General features: G+C 40.6%; 1 protein-coding gene and 1 pseudogene across 1 annotated transcript; both read left to right on the top strand.

Annotated features, from left to right (window-relative positions):
* The first annotated feature begins 2,999 nt into the window (after positions 1-2,999).
* LOC104430266 (lectin-related protein-like) lies at positions 3,000-3,829 on the top strand. The gene is made up of 2 exons (XM_039317577.1): positions 3,000-3,392; positions 3,698-3,829. Exons 1-2 carry the CDS (start codon positions 3,000-3,002, stop codon positions 3,827-3,829), a joined length of 525 nt encoding a protein of 174 aa, XP_039173511.1.
* A 7,506-nt stretch (positions 3,830-11,335) lies between these two features.
* Positions 11,336-13,376, top strand: LOC120295950 (annotated as a pseudogene).
* Positions 13,377-13,745: the final 369 nt, after the last annotated feature.

The raw sequence follows: 13,745 nt of genomic DNA, 5'->3' as shown, positions 1-13,745 counted from the left end.
CTTTCGATCAAGAATTTTCCATCCGGCTTCTGCTGTCGGATCCACTTCCGCTATCTCGGGTTTCCAACCCTCAAGTGGTGCATAGAGATCTTTTTGATAAAGATAATCCTCTATTTGTAGTTTCCACCATCCGAAATCCTCTCCACTGAACTTATCGATTCTGATTTTATCTTCTGCCATCCTGTTTGCTTTCAATCGAACGTCACCGAAAACCCTCGATGTTCTCGATTAGCCAACCTAGGCTCTGATACCAGTTGTTACGAAATCGCACGTCGATTCCAGAAAAATAACACTCGCAAACAATTCACCAGACAGAATATAGTAATAAAATAGCAGAATCAGATGAACACGCCAGAAAATTTGTTATCGAAGTTCACCCAAACTTGGGCTACGTCTCCGCGCAGAGGCACTCTGCGAATCCACTAGACTTTGGAAAAGTTGGAATACAACGACGATCTTCTCTCAAGATCAGGGCACAAAGAGATTGAGAACTCTCATCAAGAAAAAACTCACTTTTTTCTTCTCTCTTTTTCTTGCCTCTCTATTTCCTTTTTTCAGCGTCTTGACGGCTAGGGTTTTGCCATCGCTAATATATAGGTAACACTTTTAACCTAAAAGGAAATCTAATAGAAAAGACAAAAAAGCCCCTAAAAACAAATATTTGGCTTTATCTATAACAGTTTCTTGATTTGTCTGATTTACACTTCGGATGACGATGTCCGGTTTATTCTGTGCGCCCAATTTTGGAGCGGTGGGTTTAGCTCCTCAGATTCTACTGGACGATAAAGGCTTGGCAGTGGTGGTAGGTGGAGGAGTGGCTATGGCAGCCCATGGATCGTCATCCGTTGTTACGGCAGGTTTTACAGTCAGGTTTCGAGGCGCTCTTTGGAACCGGTGCCGCTATGGATCCCCACAAATCATCATCTTAATCTTTGGTGACTTTCACTGCACTCTTTGGCCTCAAACTCGTCACTGAGAATCAAAATTAAAATACTTAAGCCTGCCGGATGTATCGGCAGCAAATAGCATTAATCAAAATCAAAATGCAAGAGAGTTGTTAATTGCAGTAAAATTTCATTTCTAACAACAATCCTTCGACGTTAAAGGACCAAAAGATGATTACCACCACGACCTCTTAACTTGAATACATTGTAACTGGCCCTCACACACACACACACACACACATATTCATGTGATTCAGAACCAATTATCCAGAATAGCAACTCATTCTATAATATTCGAGTTACTATTGAAGATCGCATACTCACAGTCACTGGACATTATAGATACCGGAAACAAATATAACGATTTGAAATGAATTTTTCAAACAGAAGATAGCATTTTGGACTAAAAAACTATCTAATGCAGCTCACTGGAGCTGCTGCTCGAGCAGCTCTACCAGCTTGAGCTACTGCTCGCTGGAGCTGCTGCTCGAGCAGCTGCAGCTGCAGCTCGCTCGAGCCTCGCTCGAGATGCTGCTCGAGCGAGCTGCGGCTCGAGCTCGAGCTGGCAGAGAGCTCGCTCGAGAGCGAGCAGCCATCCCAGATCTGCGGTAGATCTGGGCGAGCAACGCTTGCTTGAGGCTCGAGCGAGCCGTCCCAGATCTGCTGTCGGCAGCCTCAAGCAAGCGTCCCAGATCTGCCGCGCCGAAGCCCATCGTCGACCGGAGAAGGAGGAGCACCAGAAACGTACCTGGATTCGGAAGCTTCAGCCGGTGAGTCGCCGGAGTGAGGAGTCGCCGGAGAGTCAGCCGAGTGGGAGCCGCCGGAGAGATGGGAGAGACGCCGGAAAAGGGAGAGCACGAGAACGAAGCTTCAGCCGAGAGCACGAGCACGCACGAAGGAGAAGCTTCAGCCAGTGTGTTCTTTTTGCTCCAATTTTGTTTCGGTTTTGTTTTTTGTTCTTTTCGTTTTTGTTCTTTTTTGCCTTCGAAGAAGTGTTTCTTTTCTCAAGAAACAACTTTTTTGTGTTTCTTTTTTTTACTCCAATTTTGTTCCGAGAACAAAAAAAACAAAAAAAGAACAGAAACGCAACCAAACGCGTTTCTGTTCTTTTTTTGTTCCCGGGAACAAAATCCGTACAGAGGTGTTCCAGAAACGTTTCTTTGGAGCGTTTCCATGCACACCATAAATTGATTTTTGTGTTAGCGGTAAGGAATGTCGGCCGGCCTAATATTGAATCAGGAAACTCCTGAATATCGGCCATGGTTGGTTCGTTGGTTCGATAGTTGAACTTGTCGACATTAATCTATTGACCTAAACAGGAGCAGAGTTCGGTTTTACAATTATTATTGGCCTTACCTAATAGCATGAGGTCATTCATGTCCATATCTCAGGATTAAAGCGGTAATATTAATGCAATACGATAAATGGTTCTATTTAGTACTTGTGCAAATATTCTTAGTGAACAGAAGACCGAAACATTTGGTCCATGAACAAAAGAAAATGCAATGCTTGGCAATTTGATATTGTTTAAGTACTAAGCAGATCTTGTCCTTACTTTGCAGATTCGTAGTGATCTCATTATAAAACCTCTGCACTCTCTCTTTCTTTCTTATGCACCTCCTAACCAGACGACTCCCAAAATTTGTTTCCGGGAAATTCGCGAATATGACTCTGCGCTGTGCAAGTTGGGGTAGATGACTCCTTGGACTATAATTGGCGAAACGAGTCCTCGAACTTGAACTAACTTCTGTACACCCTTGGACACACTTGAAATGGGTTTTTGCTGGCTTTTCCTGTGAAAATGATCGCGAATCGTGATGAAGCGCTTAGAAGATGGCTTCTTTCAAATCTTTCCTGCCCCGCATATCGTATCTAATGAGTTAAAAAAGATTTTTTTGTTCAAACATTTTCTTTTCATGGACATCATCGCCAGATTGCGCGCTTGACCTTTTCATCCCCAATTAATGATTCACATCCTTCCAATCAAACATAACATTCCGGGGCAATGCGAGTGCACTGGGCTCCACGATGGAACGTTCTTTAGTCAAGGCAGCCATGAGGGGGAATGAAATAGTCGGTCGAGCTCTCTATGATCAATCCATGCACCTGTGGGATAGGTCAACAGGGAATGTGGTAGATTTCACCAGTAGATTTACTTTTGCTATCGATTCTAAGAGCCGCACGGAATTTGCTGATGGATTGGCTTTTTCTCGCCCCCATGGATCACAGATTCCTGAAGGCTCAAAAGGAGGTTCTCTAGGCCTCACGAACTCTACCAACTCCGGTCTTGCATTTGTTGCAGTAGAGTTCGATACTTTCACAAATAATGGACTGGATCCAGGCTGTTATCATGTTGGTATCGATGTAGATAGCTTGGTTTCTGTCCATCACGCTTGTGTCCCGTGGGTAAAGTACAGCATACTCAACGGTGAACAACTTCATGCTCAGGTGACATTTAATTCTACGGAAAAGAATTTTGAGTGTTGTTTTCGCAGATTCTAGTAATAATTCAACCAACCTCCACTATCATCTAGCCCATCTGACGGACAACTTGCCAGAATGGGTAAATTTCGGTTTCTCAGCTGCAACGGGAACATATTTCGAGTCTCATACTATTTTCTTATTGAATTTCAGTTCCACTCTTCAAGTCCCCGACACACCAACGGGTGGTACGATTCAAAGAAAAAAGAACAGGTCATGGGTATGAGCTATCTTAGGTTTACGCTCTTCTGTCTTGGTTCTCCTCGTTGCAGGATTTGGCTGGTACCGTTATTGGCCAAGGAGAAATAGAAATGGTCCAAATGGAGAAGAAGATGATTTTCAATCAATTGATGAAGGATTTGAACAGTCGACAGGACCCAAGAAATACTCCTATGGCGTGTTGACCATGGCAACAAACAATGTGTCGTGCATAGGGATATAAAGTCTATTAATACCCTACTTGATGCACAATTCAAGGCTAAATTGGGCAATTTTGGCCTAGCTCAGATAGTTGATCACACCAAAGGATCACAAACAACCATATTGGCCGAGACATGGGATATTTGGCCCCTGAATGTATCTATACATGCAAGGCATGTGGAAGAAGAGCTATCGAACCGAGAGCACCAGATTCAACTCATGGAATGGGTCTGAGACCTTTATGGAATCGGAAAGTTATTTGATGCAGCAGATCCGAAGTTCAATGTAAATTTTGACGTGAGACAATTGGAGTGCTTGATAATTGTAGGCCTCTAATGTGCTCATCCAGACCCTAAGGAACAGCCTCCCATAAGCAAAGCGATAACCTTTTTGAACTTTGATGCTTCCCCACCCATTCTCCCATCAAAGTTGCCCATCTCAACATATGTCGTGCCTTCATCTTTGACGCCCGAATGGTCGCATGTCATGTCCATTAGCTTCAAAAGTAGCGAACCACCGAGCGCTTACGTACTGAACTGTCTGCATTTACTAGCTCTTCCTAGAAGTCTTTCAATTTATCTTCTTCTGCATTGCTTCGAAGCACAGTGTGAGTTCACTATTTATATGGGTTCTGAATTGCAACAATTTAGTTCTATGATTTGTAAGATATGCAAGCAGACCTTTAGTTTACAGTCTCTGTTTGCTCCATATTATGTGAGATATCCGTGGTAGTATTTGATATGGATTTTGATGTGACAATGCGTGTATGAGTGTTTTGGGACAACACAGCAAAGGGTGAAAAGGAATATTGAGAAAGGATTACAAGCTTATGAATAAAAAAAATTTGGTTGGTCTCTGTTGTATACATGACCGAACGGCATTCCCTATTTATGGGCTGAATCCATCGACTTATACACGCAACATATCTCTTCGTTTGTCGGAGATCTTTTTCGGGCTTTTAACTTGGCCACAAACTTCAACTACCACCTATAAAACTAGGATCTTGGAGATGTTAATCCTAGAGGAGCCTAAGCTTTTCTTGGAGAATTGGTGGAAAAATTCAACACGGCGGAATTATGAGAAAGCTGCGTCATCTTGAATACAGGTCTCAAGTTTAACCCCGAAATCCTTAGGCAAGTAGGTTTTATAATCTGAGTGGGATTCTCAAAAGGGATTTTCCTATTTTGGATCAAATTCAAATTGTAGTACATATAAGAAGTGGACCTTGTGCACGAATTGTATTCGAGATGAGCTTTCAATATTCAACTTCATAAATCTTGTAGTGATAAAAGTGAATTCTTTCGTGAGATTTGTCACGACCTCTTTGAACACTCCCATGGGCATGGATACTAATGGCTTGCTAAGTCTAGGTTTAGCCAGAGCTCTTCTAAGCCCACTAATTCGTGACTTATGGACCAAGTCTAACCTACAAATCATCTTCATAAAAGTCACCTCTAATTGATTTGTGATTGGTCGATTAGAAATCTATGTAAAGTATTAAGAGAAATACTTTACTCTTACGAAATTGAAAAATTAGAATCGAAAACTTGATTATATCAGTCAATTAATTAATACCTTACATTACCTAATCTTATTTAAGCTTTGAGGTTTGATTATTTTGAAATACTTTTCAGGCATTTTTAAAAGAAATGTCGCAACCAAAATTTCGGGTGAACCACCTAAAATTTGGCTAATGGCTTATTAAGTTTAGACTTAACTCGGGTTCTCCCAAACCCATATCAATTCGCTACTTATGTTCAAATTCTTAACATGTAGATATATTTTTTTTAGGAGTCGCCACTAATCTATTTTCGGTGAGTCTATTAGAAACCCGAGTAAAGTAACATGAGTTTACTTTACTCCTACAAACCAGAGACTATGGGTACGGGGACTTGGTTACACTAGATTTTTTTTTTTTTTTTTGGTACCCAGAGAACCTCCGTGCGCCGTTTCGCGGCGGAGTAAACCCTAGAGGAGCAGGAGAGTCACCATCACCCTTTCTGCCCCGGACAAGTCGTGAGTTCCTTTCCAACAAGGCAGACGACGCAGAGATTCGAACTCTAGACCTTTCCCGAAAGGAACTAAAGCTCCATTTTTCTAATGTCCTTTTGTTACAATTCTTTTATTTTCAAAAATGTTTTTGCAGGCAACTTAAATCAATTTTAAATATATTTCCCTAACATGTGAGATAATTCATGCGGGTACGCAATCCATCAATTTAACATCTAGATAAACAATAAATAAATTACAAAAACTTATCTCAAAGTTAATGTTAAATTAAAATTCACATCAACGGTTTCTAATTAACATGCAATTTCTTTTTTTGTTTTCACTTAATTAATGAAAATCATGCAATATGCAGTGCAATATTAACTAAATAACATAATTCTAATGACATGTAATTTATAATTAAATGAGCATTTCAGTGAATCTAACCCTAATGACGTGCATATGACATTTTTCTTTTTCCAAAAAGAATGCATTTTATCCTAAATAATAAAACTAATTTAGCCTATGACATTTTTTTTTGTATTTTTCATGAAATTCAAATTTGGTGAAATGTGAAAATTACCTAACTAAATTAAGATCCTATTTAATTTATATTAGGAATTAGGTTGAGCCAAATCCTAATTTCAACTAAAATATTATCTTAACCAAAATAATCCTAAAATGCAATATATCTAAAAATACCTAAACTTATAATAAATTATGAAAAAAATATTATCTAAAATTAAACTAAGTGCAATTTAACCCTAATATGCAATGACGTACAAAATATGCCATAATTCTACATGACATATGCATGATGATTTTTTATTATTAATTTTCGAAATTAATAATTGCCAAATAATTAAACATGCAATCCAAATTAAAATCTAGCAATCTAAATTGATTTATTTGAGTTTTGATTTTTTTTTCGAAAATTTATTATAAATAGAATACTTAGCCTAAATATGCAAATAACCCTAAAACATGCAATATTCTAACTAAGGCATATTTCAAGATAAATAAAGCAATCAAGTCCATTCAAAATTACCAAATATATATATATCACAGTTCAGATCAAGGGATAATATTTCGCTAGTAAAATCAATAAATTGATCTTAAACTTTAAAGATCAAAATATCAATTTTATTTTCACTTGATCATATATTTCATCTAAAGCTTTATAGATGAAATAAAAAATCCTGGCGCAATTACGAATCAGATGATATATTGAGATTTTCAATTATGCATAGATAGGTATTTCAATCAAAGAAAACAACATATAAAGAGATAATAATTAAAAAATACAGAAAAAACCTAAACTTGCCTAATGAAGTAAAGCAACAATACCTAATAATTTTTTTTTTTTTTTTTAAAGAAAAAAAGGGAAATCTTGGCTGCTGGTTTTGGGGGAATCGCCGGCGAGGACACCGGGAGCGGCACGACGGCGACGAGGCAACAAGGAGCATCGCGGGTCTGGGTGCGGGCGTCGCGGGCAAGGCACTCCGAGCGCGGGCAAAAGCAAGGCGGAGACGGCGTCGAGGCAGTGAGGCAACAGGGAACCTCGCGGGCGGCACGGTGAGACCGGCGGGCCGACGGGAGAGAAGAACCGAGCTGATTAAGGCTCGAATACGCAAACGCAACCACGGTCGACACGAGACCACAAGCGGCACCCGGCAGTGACCGACCGGGGAAGGCTTGACGACGCTTGGGATTAAGTGTACGTGAGCGACGGCAAGCCTCTCGCCGCAATTGGGCTATGACCGAAGAAAGCAGGGCAGAAAAAGGGGTAGCGAGCTAATCGCCGGAGGCGGCCCTACCCAGCTCTCGCTGTCTCTTTCTCGGCCGACTCTCACCGACTCGGGTCCTCTCTCTCGGTTCCCTCTCTCCTTCTCTCCGAAAACCTCCCCTTCGAACCGGAACCACCCCCCGCGTTTCTCCTTTTATGGGGGTCGGACGACTCGTTCGACCGTACGTGGGGCAGGGGGCTGCCGCCGGCGAGTTGCTCTAGTCACGTCGCCCGCCTACCCCGGTCATGTTGCGCTGCTCTGCTTCTTTGCCACTCTGCGCCGTCTGCTCTCTTGTCCTTGGTTGCATGAGGAAGGAGGGAGGAGGAGAGAAGAGGAAGGGTCTGGGGAAATGAGCTGGGTGAGTTGGGCCCAGGCCCGCATGAGGTAAGAGAAACCCGAGCCCCCGTGGGCGTTTGTGTTTTTTCTTTAAAAAAATTAATAATTAATTTTTAATTTAATACATATTTATACGAAATGTAGTAAAATAAATAAAAATAAAAATTAGTCTATGCAAATAATATTGATGCCTATGTGATGTGAAAATCTTTTTTTATTAAGGTCGAATTAATCTTTAAATTTCTATGCAATTTAATCATAAATGTTTAGGCAAAATTTAGGTATCAATATGATTGGCAAGAAATTATGAGGGTTAAATATTGTTCTATGTGAATTATTTGGTGTAATTTTTTGGGTTGGGAAACACCTAATGACTCAAGTATAATTATGATCTCTAGTTTATCTATTGACCTATCATAAAATCTTGTGCTGCAGTCCTCATTCAATAAGTCCTACTAATTGAATCACGTAGATATGATGTTCCATTTATTTTCTCATTTTTAAATTTTATTGCTTGATCGCTTGTTTTTGCAATAATTGGTATCAAAGCCAAACTCAATTGAGTTAAAGCAAATCGATGGCAACAAAAGGGGAAAAAAAGAGAGTGAAAATCAACAAGTTCAATAGGAATAGTTTTAATTTCTAGAAGATATAGATGGAGGATCATCTATACTAGAGAAATCTTGCACTTAGCCATGTTGGAACAAAACCAGAGTCAATAAAGCAAACTAATTGGGAGTTGATAAATAGACAAAGATTAGGTGTGGCTAACTTTAGCTTGTAACATTGTATTTAACATTATGAAAATTGACACATTGATTCAAATACATTGAGAAGCTAGATTTACCTAATAAATTATGTCTACTAATCCATGCCATTATATAAAACAAAGATGACATGTTGCTTTTAGGAGATGTCAATCATTTTTTTCCTCTTTAAATCTCTTCAATTGATCACATGGGAAAATACCTCAGTAACAAATTTTTTATATGTTGCAAACTTCAATTTTCAATTTGAACCTTTTATATCTTAAAACAAACTTCCCAAAAAAGTCCACAAATTCCATGTATGTCCACGTTCTTCCTCGAGATGGATCGTGATGATATTGTACCAGTTTATTATCCATTTTTGCCAGTATGTCATTTTAAGTGGTGTTCAATGCAAGATGGCCTTTTGGCTAGGAAAAGGCAATATTGATCCTTTTATCGTTAGACTTTTAGGTCAAGCAACCTTTTTTTTTTAAGGTCAGGTCAAGCAACCCTGGAAGTCTTCGTTTATTAACCCTATGAAAAGTGAAAAACAAAAAAAGGAACATGTGGTCCGTTGGGAAACGCGTGGCACGGTTAGGATTCCCTCTTTTGTCAGCACACGAGTGGAGAAGAAAAAAAAGAACGTAGCTATCTAGAAGGAGAAATGTACTAGGAATGCAGGACGGGAAAATATTGGGTGGTCCGGACCATCACGTCAGCGTGGTCCCGGATCACTCACGCAATGCCACGTGTATGGGGTGGGGAACAAAGGACTGAAACCGGGCCTACTTCTCTGACGTTCTCTCTCCTCTTTCTCTCTTTTGTCCTCCCATACACGGGCGCCGCGTGAGTGGTCCGGGACCACGCTGACGTGGCGGTCCAAGACCACCCAATATTTTCTCGGAATGCAGACTCAAAATTCCAGTCAACCATCGAATAATGCCCAATGGAGTCACTTTCCTTAGCACTATCCCTTTTCCTTAAGGAGGACTTGTTCTTCTCCAGTTTGACCGTCATGTACTGCCTAGGTTTTCGTCAATTCGACTAAAATATCTTCCGCATAATCAAACCTGGTTCATATCATTTCTGTTCGTCCTTGCCGTGAAGCGGTCGTTGGCTTTGTTGTGACGAGTCCTACCTCCGCGATCCAAGCTCCAAAGGTAAAGGCAACAAAAGAAATACTTTGTTCTAGTTTCGGAATTCTCAGTTTTGTCCCATGCTTCTCTTTGTTCTTAATGCCATTTTTGCTGGGTTGTTGCAGAATTCTGCATTTTTAATGTGCCCCTGTCGCCTTACATTGTTTCATTTCTTCTTTTCCAAAGTAGACATTATCTGTTTGATAGTGTCACCGGTTGATCGAGTACCATGGGCTAACTTCTAAATCGATTTTGGTGTTAGCGGTAAGGAATGTGAGCCTAATATTGAATCCGGAAACTCCTGAATATCGGTCATGGTTGGTTCGTTAGTTCGATAGTTGAACTTGTCGACATTAATCTAGTGACCTAAACAGGAGCAGAGTTCGGTTTTACAATTATTATTGGCCTTACCAAAGAACATGGGTCATTCATGTCCATATCTCAAGGATTAAAGCGGTAATATGAATGAAATACGATAAATGGTTCTATTTAGTTTTTGTTCCAATATTCTTAGTGAACAGAAGATGAAACAATTAGTCCATGAGTCCCCGTGCTGTGCTCCCAAAGGTGAGCTAGGCCCGGTGAACTACGCCGGATGCTCAGCATCAAAAAAAAAAAAAACAATTAGTCCATGAACAAAAGAAAATGCAATGCTTGGCAATTTGATGTTGTTTAAGTACTAGGCAGATCTTGGTCTTACTTTGCAGATTCGTAGCGATCTCATCATAAAACCTCTGCACTTTTTCTTTCTTATGCACCTCCTAACCACCCGACTCCCAAAATTTGTTTCCGGGAAAATCGCAAATATGGCTCTGCGCCGTGTGAGTTGGGGTAGATGACTCCTTGTGCTAAAATTGGTTAAAGGAGTGCTCGAACTTGAACTAACTTCTGTACACCCTTCGACGCGCTTCAAATGGGTTTTTGCTGGCTTTTCCTTGGGAAAATAATCGTGAATCATGAGGAAGCGCTTCGAAGATGGCTTCTTTCCAATCTTTGCCTGCCCTGCATATCGTATGTAATGAGTTAAAAAAGATTTTTTTTTTGCTCGAACAGTTTCTTTTCATGGACATCATCACCAGATTGCGCGCTGGACCTTTTCATCTCCATTTAGTGATTCACTTGATGAGATGACTAGCTACATGTTCCTTCAAATATCAGGATTACACGTGCAGCTGCATGCAGTTTCCACGAAGAGAAATATAGTGAACAAGGAGATCAGCCGTCTTTGCAGTTTCTGAATGTCGATGGCTCGCAGCTCAGTGAGATTGCATTGGACAGAAAGGGCTCTAGCACAAACAGTCTTCTTTTTAATAATCATTCGATCTGCAAATTCTGAATCCTTCCACAATATTTGTTTCAACCTCACATCCTTCCAATCAGACATATCATTCCAGGGCAAAGCGGGCCCGCAGGACTCCAAAATGGGACTTTCTTTACTCGATACAACAGAGAACGGCGCTGCGTTAGTCGGTCGAGCTCTCTATCATCAACCCATGCACCTGTGGGATAGGTCATCAGGGAATGTGGCAGATTTCGTCAGCCAGTTTACTTTCTCTATCAATTCCAGTACGAACCTTTCTCATGCTGATGGACTGGCATTCTTTCTCGCTCCCAATGGATCGCAAATCCCTGAACAATCAAAAGGAGGCCATCTAGGCCTCACAGGTCCGAGTCCAAACTCTACCAACTCTAGTACTGCATTTGTTGCGGTAGAGTTTGATACTTTCTATGACCATTCATCAAATACATGGGATCCGCTCTGTAATCATGTCGGTATCGATGTAAACAGCCTGGCTTCCGTCAGTAATACTTGTGTCTCATGGATGGATGACAAGATACTCCATGGTCAACACCTACTTGCTCGGGTCACATACAATTCTACAGCAATGAACTTGAGTGTTGTTTTCCGAGATGATGATGACAATTATACCAGCCTTTACTATCAGCCAGTCAATCTGACAGAGTACTTGCCGGAATGGGTGGTCTTCGGTTTCTCAGCAACGACAGGGCAGTTGTTTGAGGCTCATACAATTTTCTCATGGGAATTCAACTCTAGTCTACAAATCCTTGACGATGTAAATGGCACGACCAATGTGACTCCCGTTGGCACACCAACACGAGGGAAAAAGAGTAAGTCCTGGGTGAAGGGGGCTATTTTAGGCTTAAGCTCTTTGGTGCTTATTATCCTTGTTGCAGGATTTGGCTGGTATGGTTATAAGCTAAAGAGAAATAGAAATGATCGAGTGGAGAAGAAGAAGAAGATGCTCCAGGAATTGACGAAGGATTTGAACAGTCAAGGGGACCCAAGGAGTACTCCTATAATGTCTTGGCCGTCGCCACTAACAACTTTGCGAATACTCGGTTGCTTGGGGAAGGGGGTTTCGGAGGAGTCTATGAAGGCCACCTCGCTGATACAAATTCCCACGTCGCCATCAAGAAGATCACTCCAGAGTCCAAACAAGGCGTCAAGGAGTATGCCACCGAAGTGAAGACAATTAGACATCTCAGGCACAAAAATTTGGTGGAGCTCATCGGTTGGAGTCATGAGAGAAACAAGTTCCTCCTTGTGTACGAGTACATGTCTAACGGTAGCTTAGACTCTCATTTGTTCAAAGATAAAATGCCGCTGCCATGGGAAAAGAGGTACAATATCGCTCAAGGCATCGCCTTAGGGCTGAAATACTTGCGCGAGGATTTGAAACAATGTGTCGTGCACAGGGATATAAAGTCTAGCAATATCCTACTTGATGCACAATTTGAGGCTAAATTAGGCGATTTTGGCTTGGCTCGGATAGTCGACCATGCCAAAGGGTCACAAACAACCCTATTGGCTGGGACCATGGGATATTTGGCTCTGAAAGTATCTATACAGGTAAGGCAAGCAAGGAATCCGATGTCTATAGTTTTGGAGTCGTCCTCTTAGAAATAGCATGTGGAAGAAGAGCTATCGAACCCAGGGCATCGCAAGGCCAAATTCAACTTGTGGAATGGGTTTGGGAGCTCTATGGAATCGAAAATCTATTAAATGCGGTAGATCTAAAGTTAGGAGAAAATTTCGATGGGAGACAGATGGAGCGCTTGATGATTGTAGGCCTCTGGTGTGCTCATCCAGACCCTAAGGAACGGCCTCCCATAAGCAAAGTGATAACCTTTTTGAACTTCGATACTTCGCCACCCATTCTCCCACCAAAGTTGCCCATCCCGACATATATCGTGCCTCCATCTTTGATGCTCGAACCATTGCATGTTTCGTCCAGCAGCTTCAGAAGAAGTGAACCACAGAGCACTTACAGTACTGAACTATCCACATTTACTAGCTCTTCCAAGAAGTCTTCCAATTCATCTTCTTCTGCATTGCTTCATAATACAATGTAAGTTCACTGTTTTTATGGGTTCTGGATTGCAACTATTCGGTTCTATGATTTGTAATGTCTGCAAGTGGACCTTTGGTTTCTAGTTTCTATTTATCCTTATCATGTAAGATATTGGTAGTAGTATTTGTTGGAAGTTTGTTTGTAAAACAAACTAAGTGTATATTTCCTTGTCCCACTTAGAAAGAAAATGTGGGAATAAATAAGCCAATTAATAAGTGTGGGTTTCTTTAGTGTATCTAAAGAAAAGATTGAGTGTGAACTAGAGCCCACCAGACCCGCCTACGAGTATGTGATTATTAGATACACTTAGCACTAACCCATTTTTATTTATTTATTTATTTTTATTCCGTTTGGTTATATTATTAACTTTAATTAGTTCAAAGGTTTTTTTTTTTTATTGAGAATTTTCAGAAATTATGAAAATTGGAAATTTTATTTATTAAAAAATAAATAATAATTTTTATTTATTATTCTGAATTTTTTATTTATGTCTTTTCAAGACAACCTTTGAAAACGATACCCATTCAGT

Source organism: Eucalyptus grandis, chromosome 7, assembly GCF_016545825.1.
Source record: "Eucalyptus grandis isolate ANBG69807.140 chromosome 7, ASM1654582v1, whole genome shotgun sequence".
NCBI classification, from domain to species: domain Eukaryota; kingdom Viridiplantae; phylum Streptophyta; class Magnoliopsida; order Myrtales; family Myrtaceae; genus Eucalyptus; species Eucalyptus grandis.
The sequence above is the reverse complement of the archived record's forward strand: the minus strand, read 5'-3'. Positions and strand labels throughout refer to the sequence as shown.

Bases quoted from the DNA above. Each gene is read 5' to 3' on its own strand.
- LOC104430266 (XM_039317577.1), top strand. From the start codon at position 3,000: ATGAGGGGGAATGAAATAGTCGGTCGAGCTCTCTATGATCAATCCATG. The intron at 3,393-3,697 runs GTGACATTTAAT...TCCTCGTTGCAG, and splicing joins GTGAACAACTTCATGCTCAG to GATTTGGCTGGTACCGTTAT.